This window comes from Saccopteryx bilineata, chromosome 1, assembly GCF_036850765.1.
Source record: "Saccopteryx bilineata isolate mSacBil1 chromosome 1, mSacBil1_pri_phased_curated, whole genome shotgun sequence".
Lineage (NCBI taxonomy): Eukaryota > Metazoa > Chordata > Mammalia > Chiroptera > Emballonuridae > Saccopteryx > Saccopteryx bilineata.
Window position 1 is genome coordinate 269,856,976 of NC_089490.1, and position 26,656 is coordinate 269,883,631.

At 42.2% G+C, this 26,656-nt stretch overlaps 1 protein-coding gene across 15 annotated transcripts in view; it reads left to right on the plus strand.

The window, feature by feature from the left end:
• Positions 1-26,656, plus strand: part of PDE4D (phosphodiesterase 4D) — a 1,576,413-nt gene that overhangs the window by 1,226,064 nt on the left and 323,693 nt on the right. Inside the window, exon 2 of one of the 15 annotated variants that reach the window (XM_066242861.1) lies at positions 25,764-26,520. The exons of 13 other annotated variants lie outside the window; for them this stretch is intronic. In XM_066242861.1, the coding sequence (XP_066098958.1) occupies positions 26,456-26,520 (65 nt within the window). In that variant the 5' untranslated portion in view covers positions 25,764-26,455. Of the gene's footprint in view, positions 1-25,738; positions 26,521-26,656 lie in introns of those variants that run through there. One more of the 15 variants, XM_066242869.1, reaches the window with a different exon arrangement.

The window sequence follows — 26,656 nt, forward strand, 5'->3', positions numbered from 1 at the left end:
CTTCAGTGCTTCAACATGCGCCTTTAGGGTCTATTTACAGACGGAAAATTGAGTTACATTGTCTCATCTTTTTGTGTGTGTGGGAGAGACAGAGAGAGTCAAAGGGAGGGATCAATAGGGACAGGCAGGAAGGGAGAGAGATGAGAAACATCAATTCTTCGTTGCGGCTCCTTAGTTCATTGATTGATTTCTCATACGTGCCTTGCCTGGGTGGGTGGAGGGTGGGGGGCGCTACAACAGACCAAGTGACTCCTTGCTCAAGCCAGCGACCTTGGGGCCAAGCTGGTGAGCTTTGCTCAAACCAGATGAGCTCACACACTCAAGCTGGCGACCTCAGGGTCTCAAACCTGGGTCCTCTACATCCCAGTCTGATGCTCTATCCACTGCGCCATCGCCTGGGCAGGCACATTGTCTCATCTTTTGAGAAACAGAAAGGGAGGACTGTCATTTTGCATAATTCCAAAGACACAGTTCACACTGTGTTCTGTGTAAATGTTTCCTCTGCAGTTGTGCAATGTACAGCCAGCACAGACACATGTGGAAGCCCTGCTAAAATGGTCCCTCACACAAAAGGGTTCACCCTTCATTCCTTTAAACAATTTTTAGTGACACCAGCCACCTCAAAGAACAGCTTCTACTTAGGTCTCTCTTCATATTAGAAATCAAAGCATCGTTTCCACAATTAGTTACTTTAAAAACTGTTCATCCAAAAGCTGTTAGGCATTTTCTCAGGGTGAGTTGAAATTCTGTATACCCATTTCGTCTGCTTCCAATAATGTCAAGCAATAGTTTAAGACAAAAGGTTCTCAAAAATTATCTCTAAGGAGCTGGAGACAGGTTGCTTATTGGTTTATTTCTCCAGGATAGGAGAGTGTGGTAGTGATTTTTCCATGCTGATGCAGAACTCGGAGGAAAATGATGACTCACCATCCTCTCAGAGAACCTGTGTTGACCCGGCAGCTCAATTGTGCCCAGTCGGATGTGATTCTCATCGAGTCAGGAGTCACTCAAGCCTCATTACAGAAGAGCAAGAATTCCTCAGCATTACTGAGCCCATGTTAGTCCCATTTCAGGGCTAATTAGGTAACAACAATAGTGAAGAAAAAGCATTTGGTTGTTGAGGCCTCTGTTGTATATCCCGAGCGATTTCAAATACATTCCATTTGCTCTTTGAAAACAGAGTTCATATCAGAGGAAGAATATTGGCCATATCCAATGAAGCAATCGAGTAGAATGGGAGTCAGAGAGTTAAACTCAGATGTGTCTGCATCTGTTTCCCTCGGGCTAAAATCTTCTCTGCATGTTTCCAGTTTCTCTGAGTGGGAACCTAACCCCAGTTCAAAGCTGTATCTCTGGGACTGAGTAAAACAAAGGTGGCCCTCATAAGGACTCTGATACTTTTTCCTCCACTACGGGAAGAATGCTGGGGCCCCAGCAGCTATCATAGTTCATCTGTCACTAGTCAGGTATTTTGAAGGACAGTCTAACACATGATTTTGGTATAGTCAGACAGCAGTATTGCTCTTTTAGTTTGATCATTCAAGTACCCAAACTCTGGAGTCATAATCCCACAATCTCCTGTGTTCAGTTAGTACAGAGAAAACCTTAAGAAGAAGAATATTTTCTTGCCAACTAACCTATGATGTTGTTGAGGGTGGGGACCACATCTTGTGCTTTTTTTACCATCTGATATCTAGTGCGAGCTGGGTCCTGAGTAAATCCCTGTAGTGAGTGCTTGATGCTTTACTTTGCCTCATTAGCAAAGTCAAGTACAACTCAGAATTATCAAGATAGTGCAGGAATGAGCACACTATCTGAAAATATTAAATATGTCTCCGGCATGAATCACTTCTTCCCAAAATCCCTTTTCCACCCAGGTTCCATCTCCAGGGCTCTGTCACCTGTGGCACATGCTATGGTCATCAGTGCCCAGAACCTGGGAGTTTTTTTTATAGGCCTATGAAAACATCTGAGAACTGAAAAATAAATAATTGACTCTGAAATACAAAAAGAAATCTATAAAATCATGATCAAAGTTTAATTAAATGTTCCAAGTGTGACATTATGTGATTTTTAATAATTGTCAAATACACATAAAAGCTTTACTACATTTGAAGAAAACCATGTGGGCTGGATATTCTTTGCCACACAAGTATTCTCAAGGATGCTGGAGGATTTTGGAGAAATCAGGGCCAGTCATTAGTTCAGTGACTTTAATAGTAGCCAAACAATTTCAAAAGCAAAATTATAAAGATCTTTTCTAGATTTTTATAGCAAAAATATTGTGTAATATGGGAACTGGGTTCATTTTTAATTTGCTTTTTTTTTTTTTTTTTTTTGTATTTTTCTGAAGCTAGAAACCGGGAGAGACAGTCAGACTCCCGCATGCGCCCGACCGGGATCCACCCGGCACGTCCACCAGGGGGCGATGCTCTGCCCCTCCGGGGCGTTGCTCTGCCGCGACCAGAGCACTCTAGCACCTGGGGCAGAGGCCAAGGAGCCATCCCCAGCGCCCGGGCCATCTTTGCTCCAGTGGAGCCTTGGCTGTGGGAGGGGAAGAGAGAGACAGAGAGGAAGGAGAGGGGGAGGGGTGGAGAAGCAGATGGGCGCTTCTCCTGTGTGCCCTGGCGGGGAATCGAACCCGGGACTTCCACACGCCAGGCCGACGCTCTACCACTTAGCCAACCGGCCAGGGCCTAATTTGCTTTTATTTTATTTAGTTTTTTAAGTCAGAGGAGGGGAGATAGACAGACTACTGCATGCACCCCGACCAGGATCCACCCGGCAACCCCCTTCTGGGGCCAATGTTTGAACCAGTTGAGCCACTGGTTGCGAGACTGGAATAGAGAGAGAAGGGGGAGTGGGAAGGGAAGAGAAGTAGATTGTCACTTCTCCTATGTGCCCTGGCCAGGAATCGAACCTGGAACTTCCACATGCCAGGCCCATGCTCTATCCACTCATCCAATCAGGGCATAGGTTTATTTTAATATATTTATTGGGTAGGATGTTTATGGTGGAGTATACAAAAGTACTAAATAGCCTTGCCTAAGCTACTACCCATTTGCAAGATAGCTATTTTTTAAATAACTTTTTAAAATTTTTATTGCTATTTTAAATCACTGTATTTAAATTAATTATAATTTAAAATTACTGTAAGGCAACTCTTAGGAAAAGATTAACTATCTGCTGAGAAGTCTGAGTCAACCAAAGAATAAAGTAGTTCCTGGGGGATTCTGACTCAAGGAATAGCTATCAACTGAATGGAGCCTTAAATTTTATGGACTTGGGTGGGAGGCCATTCTCTTCCTCGATGGAATGACCATCTTCCCTGAATTGGAGGGGACTTTGGCATTATCTCTTCTAGCTCATTTGCCTTCAACTTCTGCCAATTATCATCCTCAAGACTCAAAATTTTTACAAAATATATCAGACAAAGCACTCTCTTTAAGAATTCAGGAAACACAATAGATAGAGTAGTTCTGAAAATCACTGTTCGGCGTTGTTTATATGTATTTTTCTAGAGTTCACTGCATGTTTGGAATGAACAGGCTTTCCTCCCCCAGAAGAGCACAGACATGCAAGGTCAGGTTAAATAGTGTCTAAATCTGCTTTCCTGGCCCTCACACAGGAGCTATCTGTTCCAAAAACAAAATAACTGTAAGTATAATATACCTATAGAAATTGTTCTTGAGTAAGGAAGGAAAATGTCTTCATTTTGAATTAAAAAACCAACATAGTAAAATTGTGTATTTTTTTCAAAAGTTACAGTTGAATACCATATTTATATATACCTTCAGTCTGATATCTGAATGTTTCAAACATTTTTAAATTTTAATTTCTAGAATGATAATGATTAATTTCTAATGACTTCAATGTCATTTTCACAGAAAACAAACAACCAAACAAAAAACCTGCGACTAGGCGTGATAAATTTATTCCTTCTATCATCTTTTCTAAGAATTGCTTAAACTAGATTTAAAAAGTATTATTCTGTTGAAATGCTATTTGTAATGCTATTTGTTTAGTTATTAAGGTCCTAGTTTTCCCCGGAAGATATTTGGCTCTTTTAACAGGCAAATTAAAGTCCCAACTTAAGGCCTTCAGCATGCTACTTAACTTCCTCGAGACCTCAGTTTCCTCAACTGTTAGATGGAGAAAATTATAGGACCCAGCTCATGAATTTATTTTTTTTAATTTTTTTATTTTTATTTATTAATTTTAGAGAGGAGGGAGGGAGAGAGAGAGAGAGAGAGAGAGAGAGAAGCAGGAAGCATCAACTCCCATATATGCCTTGACCAGACAAGTGCAGGGTTTTGAACCGGCAACCTCAGTGTCCCCAGGTCGACGCTTTATCCACTGCGCCACCAGAGGTCAGGCATGAATTTATTTTAAATATTAAATGAGGTGACGTGTGCAGAGCATCTTACCCAGTGCTCTGGCACATGATGAGGGCACGCTGAAGGGAAATTCTGCCCGTCATTTTCGGATTCACTCCTCTAGAACCAGAAGGCCTGAGGTATGGTGTCATTCTTCCACTCAGCTAGCTGGGGAAGTACTTTGTGTACTTCAGTCCTCTCATCTGATAAATGAGTGTATAAAATCTTCATGTAGTTGATATAAAAATAAATGTGCTAATATATGTAAAACACTTAGGATGGCTGCAAACAGGTTCTTGGAGAATTGTCCAGAGCATCACCTTCCATGCAGGGACAGAGCCATCTTATTCAGAGGCAGATAGGTGACTGATTTGGGCAGATTTTACAGAATGCCACAAGCACCCCTCCCATTGTCTTGCCAAAATGTGGGGAAACTCTTCCTGGAAAACTACTTTTTTTTTAAATTGGCTTCCCAAAAGTCCCTATTAGAATTCAAATACTCCCTCTGGGTTGAATAGCACATTATACAATAGCTTCTCCAGATTAAAGCTTTCTACTAAATACTTCGGGAAGACTTCCTCTACATACTGAGAGTCAGCTCATTGCCTGCTTAAGACTTCCTCCAGTATATTTCTTCCCCACTTTCTTTTTCTTTGGGAAAAAAATTTTATTGGAAGGACATAGGAATTCTGTTTTGGTAAAGGAAATGCCAAACGTAGCTTTCAGGGATAAAGGTTTATAGAAGAGGAGACAGGCGGCCTCAATTTTTGAAATCTAACTCGAGCCCTGAAGCAGATGGCACAAAAGGGCCCAGGAAAAAAAATTGTGAAAGGCTTATCTGCCACTGTTGACCAAAGAAAAGATTTCTTCTGTTGTTATGCAAGCACCCTGTGAGACAGATACTGTACAAGGTATGGTGAATACAAAGATGAATAGACCATCCTATGTTTTCAAGGAACTCACAACATTATGGGGGCCAGGACCTCTTCCCTTTGGCCAGATAAGGAGAGGACCACACTGTGGTGTTCAGAAGCACTCTGGGAGGAATTAGTACCAGAATCTAGAGGTAGGCTAGTCAAGCAGCAGGGTTGGAGGACTTGACCCCTGAGTTAATTTCCTAACAAAGAAAGAGAGAGAGAGAGAGAGAGAGAGAGAGAGAAGTAAAGAAAAGAAGGCTTATGCTTCCAGTGAAGCATGTGCAAAGATCCAAAAGTGATAGTTTGGGACTGCAGATGAGGCCACATTTTTTCTCATGTAAGCCCAGAATAGCCCTGGAAGGAAGGCAGTTGTGTATGTTGTCCCCTTTTATAGAAGGTGTTGAATCTTAGATTAAGCTGTTTTTGAAGGTCACACAGTCAAAATCAGTGGCTGAACAAATGGCTGTTCTGATGTCCCTATAATGCCCACTGTGTGCGGCCCTGGCCGGTTGGCTCAGTGATAGAGCATCAGCCCAGCGTTTTGAATTCCCGGGTTCAATTCCCAGTCAGGGCACACAGGAGAAGTGCCCATCTGCTTCTCCACCCTTCCCTCTCTCTTTCCTCTTTATCTCTCTCTTCCCCTCCCACAGCCAAAGATCCACTGGAGCAAAGTTGGCCCAGGCGCTGAGGATGGCTCCATGGCCTCCACCTCTGGCACTAGAATGACTCTGGATGCAGTGGAGCAATGCCCCAGATGGGCAGAGCATTGCCACTTTGTGGGCATGCCGGGCGGTGGATCCTGGTCAGGTGCATGCAGAAGTCTGCCTCTCTACCTCCCCGCTTCTCACTTCAGAAAAAACATACCAGAGAAGTGGGTTAGAAGGTGAAAGACTCACCAGGCAAGGGAAACAGTACAGCAGATTTGGGGCAATGTACATACAATTGTGTGGCTGCCATTACTGGCCATGAAAATTCAGTTATCAAGGGCAAGGCTGAACGATGATGATACATTGCATATTGTCTGCTGAGGTCACCGGTTTGAAACCCTGGGCTTGCCTGGTCAAGGCACATATGGGAGTTGATGCTTCCTGCTCCCCCTTCCCTTGTTCTCTCTATCTCTTTCCTCTCTCTTTCTCTCTCTCTCTCTAAAATAGTGAATAAATACATTGCATATTGTCGTGAGTAGGGGAACATCCCCAAAAGGAGTCAGTCTCTCACACACCTTTGTGTCTTTCCACAATGCCAGGTTTCTTAGGGGAGACTTCCCCAATAAGCCAGTAGAGTGTCATGCAGGTTACACAGGGAGAGGGGGAGCTTACACCATAGAAGTGAGCAGAGCAAGTATAGGGGACAAAGTCTGGTCACTGGCAGCTTCCACAGATGTACAGGCAGGCAGGCATCAGTCTCAGGCCAGGTGGCAGCAGCATCTGGTGGAGTGGAAGTCCGGCAGGACTCCAAGGGTGACCTGTGGTAGAGGCAAGCATGACCCACTGTACAGCCAAGTGTGGAGTGGTCAGAGTTCTGAGTCCTTATAGCCCACGATGGGCAGAGGTCCCACTGATATCAGGGTCCACATGGATTCCTTATCCAAGTGTCCTAATTTGTGGTTTGGGGTGTTCTCCCTTCCCAAAAGCATTCCCATTACACCCCATTACCTCAGTCTTCACATAGTCCTTGACATAACTGTCATGGCTTACAGTGATTCTAAATTGGATTGTCAAAAGTGTTTAAAAAGTCTGCTCTGCTCTTGCGATATACATATCCAAATGATAAAAGTTTTTATTTAACACACAAAGAAGGCTATAATTGATTCTGTAAGGAATAGGAAGCTCTCAAAGGTTCTTAAGCAAGGAATTTAATATTTAACTTAACATGAATAACTTAACATTTGTGTCTCTGAAAGATAACCTGAAGGCAATACAGAGAATAAACAGTAGATATATATGTAAGACAGGAGGCAATCTACTCATATTTACAATCTATTATGTAAAGGGAGTCAGGGAGTCAGGATCTAAACTAAGATTAAATGCAAAACATTTATTTTTAATCAAAGCATTTTAATAACATGTACTTTTAAGTTTTAAACCTGCTTTCCTCCATATTTATTAACTTCTCTAAGACTTTTAAAAACTTTTTCTTGAATTTAAAACTTATTTTTAATAGTAGGTATTATATATTGAGCTCTCACTGTACACCAAACCTTTTGCTGAGCATTTATATGTCTCATTTAATGCTCACAAAACTCAGTCGTATCTCCATTTTATAGCTAAAGAAACTGAGGGTTAGAGAAGTTTAAGCAACTTGATCAAACAGCTAGTCATTGGGGAAGTTTGGATTTTCACCGAGTCTGACTCCAAAGGCTACTTTTTCACCTGATCCTGTATACCTTCACTAATTAATAGGCATTGTTTCAAATAGACCTTTTACACTAAATAAAACTTATCTATAATGTGTGGTCAAAGGGAAATTGTTTGAGTTACCTGGTTTATTTTACCATTACTCTTTGTTTTTTTAAGTGTGAGATGGCAAGAAGGCAGAGAGACAGACTCCCACATGCGCCCAGACTGGGATCCAACCAGCATGCCCACTACCCGGTGATGATCTGCCCTTCTGGGGCTGCTGAGCTATTTTAGCACTTGAGGAGGGACCATGGAGCCATCCTCAGTGCCAGGGGCCAAGTTGCTCAAAACATTCGATCCATGGTTGCAGGGGAGGAAGAGAGAAAGAGAGAGAAAGAAGGGAGAGGGGAAAGGTGGAGAAGCAGATGGTGGCTTCTTCTCTGTGCCCTGACCAGGAATGCAACCAGGGACATCCACATGCCAAGTCGACACTCTGCTGCTCAGCCAACCTGCCAGGGCCCCATTACTTTTAACATAGGCAGGGAAAAATGTTTTGAAACAAATGTAAATTAAATAAACCCAATGAGGCCCTGGCCGGTTAGCTCAGTGGTAGAGCGTCAGCCTGGAGTGCAGGAGTCCCAGGTTTGATTCTTGGCCAGGGCACACAGGAGAAGCGCCCATCTGCTTCTCCACCCCTCCCCTCTCCTTCCTCTCTGTCTCTCTCTTCCCCTCCCCCAGCCAAGGCTCCATTGGAGCAAAGTTGGCCCGGGCACTGAGGATGGCTCTATGGCCTCTGCCTCAGGTGCTAGAATGGCTCTGGTCGCAACAGAGCAACGCCCCAGATGGGCAGAGCATCACCCCCGGGTGGGCATGCCGGGTGGATCCCAGTCAGGTGCATGCGGGAGTCTGTCTGACTGCCTCCCCGTTTCCAACTTCAGAAAAATATAAATAAACCCAATGAATATTTGCTTTTTAATAAATCAATTTTGTTCATTGTATATTCCATCAGGTATTAAATTATTATTAAAGCACCTTCTATGTACATTTATTTCTAATAGATTATTTCCCAACTGCTATTTTAATGTAAATTCAATTCATCTCACAATATTAGTAAAAGGGCTTCATTTGGAGATGCAGTTTTTCTAGTCGTTTTATTATCTCTTTCAAAATACACTTTTATGACATAAATATATAATGAATATAGAATACAAAGGAAATACAAGGGTGCTTTTTTATTTAAAAATAGATCATTTATTTGATCCCTACAATATTTTCTTTGAAATCCAATATTTTGAATTGATGCAAATTTCTGAAAGTCAACTACAGTACTGAATAAATGCATATCCTGTCAACGTTACTGATCTTATGCAGAAATGTTTATTCTAGTTTTGAAAACTGATTTTCTGAACCTCTCAGTGGGCAATGTACTTTGTTGACACATATTGAAATCTATATATCATCAGAGGTGTCACATACTATTACCTTTCAAAATGATCATTTGTTAGCTAGTATTACCAGAGGAGGCAATCAAAATGTCATCTGTTGTATAGGTAACAGCCAACCACCATTACCCATGTTATGAGTATGCAAAAGACCTTATCACACTTCATAGCTGACAGTCATGATAATATCATATATACCCTCATCATAGTTTATTGAAGTATATTAACAAATAAAATTGTATATATTTATACTGTACAATGTTTATAAGCCTAAAAATTAGAAACAAGGACAGTGAACGCAGGTTGTTTAATCCTTGATATTGGGAAAATCTAAAATTTGCTGGCTGTTAATTATGTCCATCATTATACCTGTAAATCACACACACACACACACACACACACACACACACACACATACACACGCCCCTTTTAATGGATGTTCATTCACTTCCACTGTGCAACTGAAAAGGATGGATGGCCTCACAGCAATTCCCAAAACACACTAGCAATGTTTAACCTCCCTCACTCTTTCTCTCTCACAAACACACACCACAAACACATCAGATGCAACTGGAGCTAAATATTTTTTCTCACGAGTGATGTGACTTTGAACAAATCACTAGCTTTCTTTATTCATAAGATTAGTATTAGCACACCTAACTTGCAAGGTGGTTGTGATGAACAGATAAAGAATATGCAATGTAATTGGTAGTTAGCAGGTGATCGTTAAATGATCATGATTATTGTTATTTTTACTTGTGAAAGCTTTATTGTTTTTAATTTTTAATACAGATTTGATCTCTAATCAATGTGGAATGACTTAGTTTTGTCATCTTATTTAGTTGTGTTTTTCAAGAGGTTTGCCCATATTGTTTAAATTTTCAAATTTATTGGTAAAAAGTTGTTCATAATATATTTTCATTATTTTTTTATTTCTGTAGAAACTTATACTGACAATTTGTGTTTCCAAATTAGTTCTTGGTCATCATTGCTGTATGTTCATCAATTTATTATTCTTTACAAAGACCTGGCTTTTGGCTTTGATGAATTTTGTTTTATGTCTTTTTATGTCTTGTTTTATACTCTCATCTTTATTTTTACTTTATTCTACTGTTAAAATATAATTAGGTGTTGTTCTTCTAGCTTTTTGATATTATATCATAGAAGATACTGTCAATCTCTCCCCTTTCCCCCCCCAGCTTTATTGAAGTATATTAACAAATAAAATTGTATATATTTATAGTGTACAGTGTGACAATTTGATATACCCATAATTTGTGAAATGATTACCACACTCAGTCTAATTAATGCATCCATCACCTTACAGTTATAATGAGAGTGCTTTAAGATCTACCCTCTTGGCAAATTGTAAGTACTTTATACAATACAGTATTAACAATATTTATAATTCTATACATTTGATCCATAAAACTTTTTAAAATAATATTTCATTTTTCAATTACAACTGACAGATATTATATTAGTTTTAGGTGTACAACATAGTGATTAGACATTTTTATAATTTACCATGTTCTCACAGAACTTATCCTTCATATAACTGAAGACTTGTACACTTTGACCAGCATTTCTCCTTTTCTAACATCCTCCCGTCCTGAGTACCTCCATTCTACATTGTTTCTATAAGTTTGACATTTTTCTCTTTTTGTCTAGATTGTACATGTAAGTGAAAGAATACAGAATTTGTCTTTCTCTGATTGGCTTATTTTACTTGGCATAATGTCTTCCAGGTTTATTATGTTGTCACAAATAGCACATTTTCTTTCTTTTTTCATGGCTAAATAATATTCCACTGTATTTTTATACCACATTATCTTACCTACTCATCCATGGAAGAACACTTAGGTTCTTTCTATACCTTTGGCTACTGTGAATAATACTGTAATAAACATGGGACTGCAGATAGCTCTTTGATATTCATTTCATTTATTTTGAGTATATACCCAGAAGTAGAATTGCCAGATCATATGGTAGTTCAATTTTTAATTTTTTGAGGATACTTTATAATGTTTTCATAGTGGTTATTCCAGTTTACCTTCCCACCAAATAGTCTTCAAAGGTTCCCTGTTCTCCATGATCTTCAGCAGCATTTATCTCTTATCATTTTGATAAATGCCATCAAAACAGGTGTGAGGTTATATCTCCTTTTACTTTTGATTTGCATTTCCCTGATAATTAGTGATGTTAATTAAGCACCTCTTCATGTACCTGTTAGCCATTTGTATGTCTTTTTTGGAAAAATGTTTACTCAGGTCCTTTGCTCACTTTTTAATCATATAATTTGTTTGTTTGGTTGGGTTCTTTGCTGTTGAGCTGTGTGAGTTTTTGATATATTTGGAATATTGAGATCTTATCAAATATGTGATTTGAAAATAACTTCTTACATTTATAGACTCTCTTTATTTTTTAATATAGTAATTTATAATAATATATATAAATATATAGTCATGTTCTACTTAATGACAGGGATATGTTCTGAGAAATACATTGGTAGGTGATGTTGCCATTATACTAACATTATAGTTAGTATACTAACTATGTTATATGTGCCATTATACTAACATCATAGAGTGTACTTACACAAAGCTAGCGGGTATAATGTACTATACACCCTAGGATATATGCTATAGCCTACTGCTCATAGGCTACAGGCCTAGAGCATGATATACACAAAACAACATGAGATTAAATCAAGCACAAGAGAAAATTATGCAATCAAGAGACTTGATAAACAGGAGATGTGTGAGGCTGCTGCCAGCCTATCACAGCATACTGTTTTATACCAAACTTTTTTTTATAAGTAAAAAGAGTACACTCTAAAATAACTTAAAAAATATATATATTTATATATAGTATAAAAAACATATAAACCAGTAACAGAGTCTTTTATTATCATTATTGATAGAATCAATCAAATTGATTGACCGGGGGGTGGCGCAGTGGATAGAGCGTCGGACTGGGATGCAGAGGACCCAGGTTCAAGACTCCGAGGTCGCCAGCTTGAGCGTGGGCTCATCTGGTTTGAGCAAAAGCTCACCAACTTGGACCCAAGGTCACTGGCTCGAGCAAGGGGTTACTCAGTCTGCTGAAGGCCCGCGGTCAGGGCACATATGAGAAAGCAATCAATGAACAACTAAGGTGTCACATGCACAACGAAAAACTAATGATTGATACTTCTCATCTCTTTGTTCCTGTCTGTCTGTTCCTGTCTATCCCTCTCTCTGACTCTCTCTGTCTCTGAAAAAAAAGAATCAATCGGAGTCTGAAAGACCAGTGTAACAGTTTTTATTGAAAGGAAACCTGCCAGGCCTGACCAGGCGGTGGTGCAGTGGATAGAGCGTTGGACTGGGATGCAGAGGACCCAGGTTCAATACCCCGAGGTTGCCAGATTGAGCGTGGGCTCATCTGGTTTGGGCAAAAAAAAAAAAAAAAAAAAAAAAAAAGCCCACCAGCTTGAACCCAAGGTTGCTGGCTCCAGCAAGGGGTTACTCGGTCTGCTGAAGGCCCGCGGTCAAGGCACATATGAGAAAGCAATCAATGAAAACTAAGGTGTTGCAATGTGCAATGAGAAACTAATGATTGATGCTTCTCATCTCTCTCCGTTCCTGTCTGTCTGTCCCTGTCTATCCCTTTCTCTCTCTGAAAAAACAAAAACAACAACAACAACAAAAAAAACCAGAAAGGAAACCTGCCGGGCTGTCTCGTAAGAGAGAGCAGCCCCCAGTTTTCTAACAGGTAGAGTTAAATAGGAGATTTGAGGGTGGGGGCTGGTAGTCATTAAGGAAAAAATATAGCTTTCAGTGATCTATGCAAGATTAACCGTAAATAAGCTAGGGACCTTCCACACCCGGGTTAGTCACCTGATGCCTGGGGGAAGGTGATCTTGGAGCATCTACCAGGATGCCTGGGGGAAGGTGATCTGGAGCATCTAGTTTGTCAATGCCCCTTCATCCACTTAAGGGAGGAGGGGGGGGTCATGGCCCCCACCTGCAACCCTATCATTACAGCCTTTTGTTATATGGTTGAGGGGTGATGACCATTTTTCTGTAGCTACTTCCTGCTGATAAGGGTCGGTGAGTCAGGGGAAGGGATAGCTGGCCTCCGGCAGCAGTGGTGAAGTAGAGGCCTTCTGGTAGGTGGCTTGGAGTAACAGGAGTTCATGGTCAGTCCAGCTAGTGAAGGCCTTTAGGCGGTCTTGGAGGAAATTAGAGAAAAGGTGCAGGAGGCAGACCACGTGCTGAGGAGGCAGAAGGCAGGAAGGGTTATGTTGGTCAAATAAGTTTGTAAATATGATATATATGTTTGCTTGCTTATAGTTTGCACTGAGTGTGGAAGACAGGCTGTATGCAGGCAGGGTCATTATAACCTAAGGCTTAATTTTAAGAATAAGCCTTTCCCACCCTTAACTGTTGCATGATGTGGGGTAGTGCACTCTCATGAGGAATCAATCCCATTATGCCTCAGATAAGTGACTTTGTATATATATTGGATTAAAGGTTTTGATTTCTATACTATAAAATGGAACAGAGGAGCCCATGCTGGAGGAGAGCAGAGAACGGCCATGTGGAGGAGAGGAAAAGCAGCCAAGATGGCAGAGTGCTGAGGGAGAAACCAATTTGTGCAGTTTGTGCAGAGAGAAGGAGATGGGGAACAGAGGTGAATAAGGCTGGTGAGCTAGAAACCTTTGATTCTAGGAAACTCGGATAAGTCAGTGGCTTTGGCAGCCCTGATTGGAAATGGGAGTGTTTTCCCACCGCGTATATTTCTTGCTTTGTATTTGAAGGGTGCAAGCTAGGGTTAAAGCTAATGGCCCACCAATTTTTGGCTCCATTGTTTCATTACTGTCTGTCTGAATCAAAAGCGAACCTGCAGGGGCCAGGCAGCTGTGATGGTGGCTGGGCTACTGGCTTTACAGGTTATAAGGGCGGTGGTCTCTCTTCTGTAACTTCTTCCTGCTGTTTAGGGGCGTAGTCATAGGGGTTTGGATTTTTCTGCCCGATGAGTGTAGGTTTCAGGGTTGGTGTATAGAGTTAGGTAGATTTCTCCAGTTTTCTGGTTGGTGAAGGCCTGCATGCGGTTCTGTAAGAAGCTGGAGAATAGTCATAGGAAACAGGGCCCAAAAGCTAAAATGACAAATATGAGAGTGAGTGGACCAATAAATGGTAATAACCAAGACATCCAGTTCATGCGGAGCCACTGATCTCAAGACTTGGATTATGTTGATATTCGGGGTGAGATAGATTAGGGTACAGGTTCCCATTCAATTAATTGGGAGGCACATATAGGTGTTGGTCCCACACATACAGAAGCCCCTGATTGGATGAGACAGGCTGAGAGGTGAATAGAGAATAGATAGACAAGGGTTTCGGTTTCGTCCATTCGTCTCTGAACTCCAAACAGTCAAGGTGGAGGAAAGTGCAGCGCCAACTAGGGGGGCACATGGTCAGAGGCCTGCTGTGAGCATTGCAACCGTGTGGAAGGGGTAGTGAGCCAGGGATAGAGTCAAGTGCTGGGACAGGAGCACTTATGTTGTGAAGCTGTAAGAGTAGGGGGTCCTGTGAATTCAACAGGGCTAGAAAACAATCCGTTTGCTTCTGGAGAGACTTGATAGTTAACTCAATGGTTCTGATGGTCTTTGGGAAATTGAATAGTTATTGTGGTGTTGCAGAGGTTAGAGGGGAGGTAACCAGCTGGGATGTCACCCTGAGCCTTGAAGCATAGGGAGCAGGTGAAAGGAGAGGGGTATTTAAAGTGACTGGTCCTTGAGCAGGAGGGATTCGGGGTTTTAATTTCTCTAGCTGGGAATAATAGGTTTAGTATAGCTTATTTGCTCAGTTTGCAGCTGAGGTGGGGTAATCTCCTGTGAGAGTGCTAGCTCTCTCAAAGAAGGTGGCCCCTTTCTGAATCTTGTACATGAGAGTGGTGTGAAGGAGATGAGTATCATTAAGAGGAATAGGGAGAGCTGAGTAAGCTGAAGATGACATGGACAGACATATCCAGCAGTTGGCTGCATAGGAGGAGTTAGTCTTGATTATGAGATTTTAAATAAGATTAAGAAAGCTTTCTAGATGTGAGGATTCCAAGAGAGAGGGTATGGGGGCAGAGTATGCCTTTAAGGGTAAGGAGATAAGAATGAATAGAGCAAGCTGGAATCTCCATCCTGTCTGTTGTCAGGAGTTAATCATAGTTACTCACAGCTCAGGCTCTTCTTCTTCTGGGATTTTAGTCAGTCTGACCTTGGTGGGCCCTTAGGGGGAGCAGGCGTATCTGGGCGGTGATTCAGGTTGACTGGAAGGGTCATCTGTAGGCAGGTGTGGAGGTGGAGCTTCTGTTTTCTTTAACCTGAAGACATGAAACTAGGGGGCCTTTCCCTGGAGTTTTGCAGCCGTGGGGGTGATGAGGAGAACCTTGGGATTCACTATGCTGGGTGATAGAGGTAAATTTATAACAGAATTGGGCAAATCTGGCTGGCCGAGAAGCAGTTACAGGGCCAAGTCTGAGGATGGGAGGTGAAAGGAGAGAGAGGCTCTGTATTTAGAGAGTAGGTCCCAGCCTAAAATAGGCATAGGGCATTGTTGGGCAGATAAAATGTATTATGCTCACTTTGTTAAAGATAACAGGAGGAGGCCGTCGCCCAGGTGATATTAATGTGTGTCTCTGTGGGCTAAAGGCAGGCAGAATCCTTTAGCCTGGGGCTTGGTTTTGGGATTAAGCCTTTCCTACCCTTTTTGATGTAGGGCGGTATAATCCTATCATGCCTCAGATGGTGACTTTGTATTAGAGACTTCCCTGTTTTGTATATTGGATTAAGGGTTTGGATTTCTACACTATAAAATGGGGACGGAATGAGAGTTTGGACTCTTGGTTCCTGAGATTATCATTAGAAGAGAGAGCAGAGGAGAGCAGAGAAAGGCCACGTGGAGGAGGCCAGGAGAAGCAGCCAAGATGGCGGAGTGCTGAGTGAGAAGCCAGTTTGTACAGAGTTTGTGCCGGGAGAAGGAAGGAGATGGGGAACAGAGGTGAATAAGTCTGGTGAGCTAGAAACCTTTGATTCTAGGAAACTCGGATAAGTCAGTGGCTTTGTGAGCACTGAATGTGATTGGGTTTTGGAGCCCAGTGTGTGTTTTTACTTGCCCGCCGGGTGCAAGGTAGAATTAAAGACTATGGCCCATCAGTTTCTGGCTCCGCTGTTTCTTTACCGACTGTCCGAATCCAATGTGAACCTGCATGGGCCGGGCTGCTTTGATAGTGGTGGTCCTGGCCGTGGTTACTGGCTTTACAGGCATCAATGCAGGAGGAGAAAAGAGTGTGTAAGGAAACACCATGTATTAGACAAGGCAGTGGATTCATGGCAAGTGGGGAGGAAATAAGACCATCAACACCCACAACAGAGATCTTTAAGGGATGAGCAGGACCTGAATATTCGAGCAAAGCAGAGTAAGTGGCTCCTGTGTCTATAATAAATGAGATCGGCTTACCTGCCACTTGAATGGTTACCCTAGGCTCATCCATGGTGACATGAGATAGGTTTAGTGGCTCTGGGCACATTCATTCTTCAGTGGCAAGTCCCAGTAGACTGGGCAAGGTTAGGGTGGAGGTGGTCAGTAGGGGTGGAAGAGACAACCCTCCCTTGGAGGAGCAAGGGGGCAGTTTACCTTCCAGTGTCCCTTTTTCCCACAGCAAAGGCAAGGCCCTGGTGGGGCCAAGGAGCCAGACAGGCTTTTAACGCAATGACCCTCTTTTCCACACTTGAAGCAGGGCCCGGATGGAGTCTGACGAGGCCCCTGAAGGGCATTGGAGCCTTTAAGGGGGGCCACCAAGAGCTAGTATTTTGCCTGATCTCTTTGGGCTCTGTCTGCCGTCTCCTGTTCCTCTTGGTTATTATAGACTTTAAAATCCATGCTCAGAGGATCTCATTGAGGAGTTTGAGGGGAGGGTTGTGGACGAAACTGATCACAAGGTCAAGGGCGGAGGTTAGGAGGAGAAAGTGGAAGGGAAGGGGAAGTTAGGGAAGTGGTTGCAAGCTCTGTCACTGTTATATGGGGGAGGAGGTTCAGGTCCTGGTGGTGGTGCCACGTGGTCAGAGGGGTCTAAAAGATCAGAGCTTAGAGGAGAGTTGGAGGAGGACAAGGAGGAATTCTTGTTAAAAGTATTTGTTAGATCGAGCAAGAGTAACAGAGGGAGAGTCGAGATCAGAGAAAGAAGAAAGCCTGTACATAGGGAATTTCTGAGGCCTTCCCTATCCAGTGGCAAAAATTATTGAGATTTTTTTAGTGTATTGTGAATGAAAGCAGTTTATATTGGGGTCACACAGTAGGTCCCCATGATAGGTAACGGAGGTACGTGGGAGGAAGGGGAGAATTGTCAGGGTCGTCACCCACAAAAATTCAGTCCCAGTGAGTAGGAGTAGGAGGTTTCTTGGCCAGGCGCCTGGGTTTCCAAAATTGTAGTCCAAGTAGACAAGAAACCCCGAGGTCTACCTCCCCAGATTTTTGGGGTGAAAAATTTGGAAGAGCGCCTACCGGAAGAAGGGAAGGTGGAAAAGGATCTCTAATCCTGGTCCAGCAGGTGTTTGGAACAGGGTCACGGAGCCAGCCAATCTACCCCCCTCCCAGGACCAAGCAGAGTCAGGGAGTAAGCCCCGAAAGAGCTGCCGCTGTCTGCTGCTGCCCTGGTAGTAAGCTTGGGTGAGAACTGGGGAATCGTCCAGGCAACCGGAGCCCTGTCCCAAGTTTCAGCACCAAATGATAGAATCAATCAGAGTCTGAAAAACCAGTGTAACAGGCTTTAATGAAAGGAAATCTGCCCGGCTGTCTCGTAAGGGAGAGCAGCCCCTGGTTCTCTAACTGGTGGGGTTAAATAGGGGATTTGAGGGTGGGGGCTGGTAGTCATTAAGGAAAAAATGTAGCTTTCAGTGATCTATGTAAGATTAACCCTAAATAAGCTAGGGACCTTCCATACCCGGATTAGTCACCCAGATGCCTCGGGGAAGGTGATCTGGAGCATCTAGTTTGTCAATGTTCCTTTGTCCACTTAAGGGGGGAGGGAGTCATGGCCCCCACCTGCAACCCTATCAGTCATCAGGTATGTATATCTGCTACATAATTGTATATGCTATCCTTTTATACAAGTGGCAGGTTTGTTTACACCAGCATCAGTGCAAATACATGAGTAATGAATTGCCCTGTGACCTCACTAAGTGATAGGAATTTTTCAGTTCCATTATACCTTATGAGGTCGCGGTCACATATGTGGTCCATCATTTATCTAAAGGTTATTATGTGGCACATAAATGTATTCATTCAGTCATGAGATGACCAAAATATATTCCTCATAATTATTTGGTCTTTTTTCACTGGTTCCTGGCTCATAGATCTTATAACCCCTGGAATTTCCTGTGATAAGAGCCATAAAAGTGTCTTTTGTTATGTTAATTTGATTACTTTCAGAAAGCAGCTTATGTAACCTAAAGATAGGGGGTTGGTTGCCTGAGGAACTAACCATGTGATTAGAGAGTTGGAACTTTTAGCCCCACACTCCACAGGGCCTCTGGGCAGGGAAGAGGGGCAAGAAGTTGAAAATTTTTTCAGTAGCCAATTGTATGGCCAGTGGCTGCCACTTTCGCAGCCATGCAGATTCTCATTGAATTCGGACAGACAGTAAAGAAATATTGGAGCCAAAAAATGGTGGGCCATTCTACTTATTAAAGTCTCACACCGGCCTGACCAGGCGGTGGTGCAGTGGATAGAGCGTCAGAATGGGATGCTGAAGACTCAGGTTCAAGACCCCGACGTCGCCAGCTTGAGCGCGAGCTCATCTGGTTTGAGCCAAACTCACCAGCTTGGACCCAAAGTCACTGGCTCCAGCAAGGGGTTACTCGGTCTGCTGAAAGCCTGCAGTTAAGGCACATATGAGAAAGCAATCAATGAACAACTAAGGTGTCACAACAAAAAACTAATGATTGATGCTTCTCATCTCTCCATTCCTGTCTGTCTGTCCCTGTCTATCCCTCTCTCTGACTCTCTCTCTGTCTCTGTAAAAAAAAAAAAAAAAAACAACAACAACAAAGAATCACACCGGCGGACAAGCAAACAGGCAGGGAAAACACATCCCTTTCATTCAGGGCTTCCAAAGCCCTGATGCATTCTCCAGTTCCACAGCTAGGAGAATCTTCTCTGGTTCCTCCTAGAATCAAGGGCTTCACCAATCTCAAAGGAGCTCACCTCAAAAGCCCCTCACTTCTGGTTCCCCATCTGCACACCTTATCTCTCTCTGCACAAATTGGCTTCTTCTTCAGCACTCTGCATTCTCTCTGCTCTCCCTGCAAAACTGCCTGGGCCCACAAAGACCCCTCCTTCAGAAAACATTAGCAAAACAATGGCCCCTCCCAAGCAGGAATATAATCTGCAATTTGCAATCAATTGCCCTACTCTGAGGGCAAGCACACACATGGCTTCCCAGCGCCATTTTTATAAAAGTGAGCAAACTCAAAAAATACAAATTTTACAAACTCATTTGCCCAACACCTATACTGAAGCCTCCATTAAAAACCCAAAAGGGCCTGACCAGGCAGTGGCGAGGTGGATAGAGTGTTCAGACTGGGATGCCGAGGACCCAGGTTCGAGACCTCGAGGTCGCCAGCTTGAGCACGGGCTCATCTGGTTTGAGCAAAGCTCACCAGCTTGGACCCAAGGTCGCTGGCTTGAGCAAGGGGTTACTCGGTCTGCTGAAGGCCCGCAGTCAAGGCACATATGAGAAAGCAATCAATGAACAACTAAAATGTCGCAATGTGCAATGAAAAACTGATGATTGATGCTCTCATTTCTCTCTGTTCCTGTCTGTCTGTCCCTATCTATCCCTCTCTCTGACTCTCTCTCTGTTTCTGTTAAAAAACAAACAAACAAACAAACAAACAAAAAGAATGGGTTTCAGAGAGCTTCATGGTTGGAACACGAGAACTTCATGTGGAATTGGGGGAAAATGGCATGCTGGGAGGGAGCTGGAAACAGCTTGCCTTTTCCCCACACCCTGCCCTGTGCATCTTCTCCATCTGGTTGTTACTGAATTATATCCCTTTATAACGAATGTACAGTAAGCTAGTGAGCAAATGGTTTTCCTAAATTCTGTGAGCCAGCCAGAAATTTATAGAACCCAAGGAGGGAGTCATGGGAACCTCTGTTTATAATCAGTCTGTTAGAAGGACACATAACAAAATGGACTTGTAACTAGTATTCTAAAGGGGGCTGCAGGAGGGACAATGTTTTGGAACTGAGAGCTTAGCCTAAAGACTCTGACACAATATCTTGGTAGATAGTGTCAAAATTGGGTTGAGTTTTCAAACACCCTGCTGGTGTTTAAGAATTTCTTGTTCGTTTGGGGATGTGCCCTGTCCCTCATCTTCCCCATTGGATTAGGTGCAGAACCCAAAATAATTTTGTTGATGGTTTTCTTTGCTGTGCATAAGTTTTTAGTTTCATGCAAATATTCAATACAATACCTATTGCAATTATAATGACATTTTTCACAGAAATAAAAAAGGCCATTTATAGCCAAAGCAATCTTGAGAAAGAAGGACAAAGCTGGAGATATCACATTTCTGTATTTCCAACTATATTACAAAGCTAAAGTAATAAACCTGATCAGGTGGTGGTGCAGTGGATAGAGCGTCAGACTGGGATGCTGTAAGGCCGTAGCCGTGGCCACCATCACAGCCACCTGGCCTGTGTAGGTTCACATTAAATTCAGACAGACTGTAAAGAAACAGTGGAGCCAAGAACTGGTGAGCCATCCTCTTTATTCCTGCTCGCAAGCAGCGAGAAAGAAAATACAGCAGGAAAACACTTCCCTTTCCATTTAGGGCTTCCAAAGCCCCTGACCTTTTCCAGCTTTTTCCTAGAATCAAAGGCCCCACCAGTTTTATTCACCTCTGTTCCCCATCTCCTTTTCCTTCACCATTCCGCCATTTTGGCTGGCTCCTCTCCTCCACATGGCCTCTCTGCCCTGCAACAACATAGACTCCTCCTCTCTCCAAAAGAACTGGTCTATTCTCTAAAATGGCCTCATAGCTCCTCCTTTTAAAACCTTTTAGCAAGAAAGCCCCTCCTCCAACATACATTAGTATAAGCAAGCCTTACCCAAGCAAGAAGGTAATCAGCCGTCCCACATGGGCAGCAGCCATCTTTAACAATAAGAGTGAGAGCCTGACCAGGCAGTAGAGCAGTGGATAGAGCGTCAGACTGGGATGCGGAGGACCTAGGTTTGAGACTCTGGGATCACCAGCTTGAGCACAGGCTCATCTGGGTTTTATGGGTTTTTTTTGTATTTTTCTGAAGTTGGAAACGGAGAGGCAGTCAGACAGACTCCCACATGCACCAGACCGGGATCCACCTGGCACGCCCACCAGGGGGCGATGCTCTGCCCATCTGGGGCATCGCTCTGTTGCAACCAGGGCCATTCTAGCACCTGAGGCAGAGGCCATGGAGCCATCCTCAGCGCCCGCACTAACTTTGCTCCAGTGGAGCCTTGGCTGCGGGAGGGGAAGAGAGAGACAGAGAGGAAGGAGAGGGGGAGGGGTGGAGAAGCAGATGGGTGTTTCTCTTGTGTGCCCTGGCCAGGAATCGAACCCAGGACTTCTGCACGCCAGGCCGACGCTCTACCACTGAGCCAACTGGCCAGGGCTGGCTCATCTGGTTTGAGCAAAGCTTACCAGCTTGGATCCAAGGTCACTGGCTTAAGCAAGGGGTTACTTGGCCTGCTGTAGCCCCATGGTCAAGGCACATAAGAGAAAGCAATCAATGAACAACTAAGGATGAGAAAGCAATCAATGAACAACTACAGTGTCACAACAAAAAACTGATAATTGATGCTTCTCATCTCTGTTCGTTCCTATCTGTCTGTCCCTATCTATCCCTGTCTCTAACTCACTCTCTGTCTCTGTAAAAAAATCAAAAAACAAAACAAAACAATAAGAGTGAGAAAAAAAACAGAAAATACAGATTTTACAATTCATTCGCCCTACAGACACGGAGGACCCAAGTTTAAGACCCCGAGGTTACAGCTTGAGTGCAGGCTCATCTGGTTTGAGCAAGGCTCACCAGCTTAAGCCCAAGGTCACTGGGTCAAGCAAGAGGTCACTCGGTCTGCTATAGCCTCCTGATCAAGGCACATATGAGAAAGCAATCAGTGAACAACTAAGGTGCCACAAGGAAGAATCGATGCTTCTGATCTCTCTCCCTTCCTATCTGTCTGTCCCTATCTGTCTCTCTCTCTGACTCTCTCTGTCTCTGTCACAAAAACAAATAAACAAAAACCAAAGCTATAGTAATAAAAACAGTATGGTACTGACATAAAGCAGACAGACCTACAGATCAATGTAACAGAATAGAGAGCCCAGAAATAAGCCCACACATACCTAGTCAACTGATCATCAAGGACACCAAGAACATACAATGGGAAGAGAATAGTCTTTCAATAAATACTGTTGAAAAAACTTGATAGCCACTGTTGCGAAAACTTTATTCACAAAAGAATGAACTGGACCCCTATTTTATACCACTCATAAAAATTAACTTGAACTAGATTCAAGACATTAAAAATGGAAATAAGCCCTGAAACCATAAAACTCTTAGAAGAAAAAAGGGAAAAGCTCCTTGACATTGGTCTTGGCAATGATTCTTTGGACAGAACACCAAAAGACAGGCAACAAAAGCAAAGTTAAACAGGGATTACATCAAGATTGTGATTATTATTATTATAACCTGACATTTTATAAAAGAAATAGGAAACCTGAAGGTCAGAAGCCTTAAAAATATTACCCTGGGTTTTTCCTCAGTAATTAAGGAATTTAGTTTCAAGGAGGTTCATGCCTATAGGAAAATCCTTGAGGCCAATTGTATGCTTCACTAGTGTAATAAGACGAGAGAAAATACTTGACATTCTCCTCCAGATAAGGAGAATATCACATTATTTCTCAATAACAAGGAAGTGCTACAAGAGTTCAAAGTGGCTTGTTCTTATTAATGTTAGAGCACAATGTAGAATTCCAGGAAACTATAAAAACAAAACAAAACAACCTGCAGCTCCATGGTCATGTTTCCTAAAAAGTTACTTGAAATATTTGTAGTACTGAATTTACGCACATTTGACAGGTCTGAATATTTTATAAATTTGTGACATGGTTCTCAAAAATACGCTTATGACTAATTAGAAAGTGTAGAATATCTATTATAATCTGAAAATAAGACAGAAGGTTTGAAAATGGGCAGACCATTTCAAAATAGTAGAGTTATCTTTTAAATTTATGTTATTTAAGTTTGCGATGATAAAGAAAAAATATCAAGTAACTGATGGTACAGATGGTATGCCAATATGACAAATCTTGTGGATGATGTGACCAAATGACTCAAGTCCAGGAAATATCATGCTACATAGTGGTTTGAGTCAATAAAATATATACAGATGAATGACCCCAATGGACTTACAAATCTGTGGTGCAGTTCATTGAAATGTGGTGGTGACTGTAATGAAATAGAAGTCTATACAACATCACACAATTTAATATATCAAGGAAATGCTATAAATTAATAATAGCATCTTCTAGATTAAATGCATGTTCCTCAAGTTCCTATAGAAAAAGGCCACATGGTTCCTAAAGTTCTACCTCTATATCTACTCCATTCTGAGAAGCTTTTCAGAGGAAAAAAATTTGTGACAGATTACAAAACATTATTTCGGAAATGTTCATGTGAAATAATTGCCTTAAAATGGAGAAAACACTGTAATATTGAGTAAGTGCTATTTGTTTATTTTTATTCTGTCACCACCTTAAATATTAGGGGTAGAAACAAAAATTTTAAAATTTCAATCTCAATGGCCAGATAATACTGTTCATCTTTCTTTCTCTGTGATGACAACCTTGGTGTACTGATCTAAGAAGCTTTCAGTATTCTGTTCAGTTGCATACATTGTCAGTTTCCCCACTCAAACTTGTTTTCTTTGGGGACAGAAGTGGTATTTTAGTCATTTTGGGACTGTTATGCTGTGTTTAGAAGATAGTCAATAAGCAGGCGAGCATTTTCAGAGGTAGATTCTTGGAATTCATGGAACACTGAGCAAGTAAGGAACAGCATTCAGGACAGCACTAACTTCTTCTGTGTATGTGACAGGGAAGGGAGTGGCAGTGTGCTAAGTAATCTCCCCAGACAGAGAGCCTGCTGGGTATAGTAGAACACAGGGCTGATTATTTCAGAAGAGATTAACACATAATATCAAGATATTACATTCAGTGACCATTGTCATTTTTTTCCTGAAATACCAACCAGAAGATATTTGATAGACCTTACATGAAAGAGAACAGTGTTTCAAATAAAAATTTGCTTACTTTTTACTCTGGATTTTTTTTTTTTTTACTTTTCCCACATTAAAAAAATCCAAGTAGAAAAAAAAAGATAAATTCCTTTCATGAGACTCCTCCCCCTCAAAAAGGAGTAGACTCACATGAATGTTCCTGAGCAATCATAGGAAAACTGAAAAGCTGAAGGAGATGACAATAAGGAAACCAGCTGATTGGCTTCAGAAATCTGGAGTCACTGAGAGGAGACTAAATCACAAATGCACCTTGAAGCATGACCAGGGGAGAAGCTGAAGGGTTTGTTGTAATAAGCAGCCAGAGCCTCTGGCAGAATGCCTTACTACATTAATTTTCCAAGTCCTTTGGGTGGGTCACAATTGCACTCCAACATCCTGCCTGCAAATGCCAAATAAATACAAACTTCACGTCAGACTAGAAAACTAACGTACTAATTTCATTTAAGGAATCAATGTTTAAATTTTTTTCACATCAAAAGTAACTGAAGTTGGAGCACCTTCATATAGATAGTCTCTATCCAAATGTTCCTTCTCTTAGAAGCAATTCCAATCAGCTTAGATTATATCTACTATAATAGAACGGTTTTTATTTCAGACGTAGGAGGTGGGGCAGGGATTGGTCACAATATGAGATCAAATGATATTATACGAGCTTCATTCCTCACTGAAGAGCTGTTAAGAGTTAGCAAACCCAGGGTTTGTGGGGTATAGAAATCAATAAAATTTGCATATGATTTTCAAAAAGAAATAAGATTTAGATAATATTGTGCAAGGGAACAGCCTCAGTACATGTAGCCACTTGTCCGGCAATAATACATTAGGTTTCTCAGTTTAAACATTCTGGCACAATCGGGTGCAATAATGCCTGCTTCTCAACAACCAGCCCCGAAGCACGGCATTTCATTAAATATGCTCCAAATGAACAGCTGCTAAATCCTCGAGTTTCCTCAACTTTGCTCTGACAAGAAATTTTAGTTTTCAGTGTAGGACTTTGAGAGAATGGACTTTTTTTTTTTTTTTTAAGAGTATGGTTAACAAACAACTCAACAGCAAAGGGGTGTGTTCCTTATAAAGGTGCTCAGGGAATCTTACCCTGAATAACAGACACCTCACTTCTCAGAGGAGGAAATGGTTTTATAAGTTTTGAGAGGTCTGCTTGGCTGGTCTTCGGGCTGGCTGCCCCTTAGCTTTGTAAGTTTCAGCAATTCAGGAGAAGGCGGGGCTGGACGCTCTGGTTGGTTTTACTTTTTTTATTTTTTTTTCCTCTCTCACTTCCCTGCGGTGTTTTGAACTGCCTTCCTACAGACGTCATACAGCCCTTGAAGAATAGTTTCTTCCTGGCGAGATTGAATGATAGTTCTCATTCACAGAGGCTTGGAGTCAGATTCTGAGTAGGGGACGGAGCTACAATTCCATTCACAGGTAAAGCGGTGGGCCCAGCGAAGTGCAGAGCTTTGTTGCCTCGCTGACTTCTTGGCTGCCCAGAGGAGAGTGTTTTCCTGTGGTCGCCCTGAAATGGAACTTCCCTGACAGCTCTCCGGTGTCACAGTTCTTCGCGGTTATTTTTCTTTTCCTTTCACTCTACCTGAGTACTTTTAGAGCGTTGGAAAACTTGAAACCTGTTATTATGGATTTGCAAAAAAGACAAGATCAAGAGGCTCTTTCACTGTGTTGGTTTCCCATGTGACCAGATGAAGAATAGATTCAAAATTCAGTTCCTCCCTTGGCAATGCAAACAGAAGAGAAAAAAAAAACTGTCACTTCCGAACAGCCTCCCGCTGGAGTAAATTCAGTATGAAAGAGGAAAGGACTCCGGTGCCTTAGAAGCTGCCCTATGTTCTGGACTGCGGACAGGAGCCGGCCCCAGGAACTTGGGATTTCTTCAAGCAGCCTCTCTTGGAAATGGGATATATTTAAAACCGTCTTTGTGGAAAGATAGCTGAGATGTACTAATAATCAGAAGACTTTTCTCCTTTTTTCTTCTTCTTTTCTTCAAAATGAGTATTATTATGAAGCCAAGGTCGCGGTCTACAAGTTCCCTGAGGACTACAGAGGCAGCTTGGTAACGTGCTTTTTTCTCATGCTTCTCCCGTCTTTCATTTTAAGATTGACGTAATACTTGAGTATTGAGTAATTGCTGACGACATTTGAGAGTTAGGTTTGATGCTAAGGTTTTGTGAGAAAGTGCATGGTGTTGG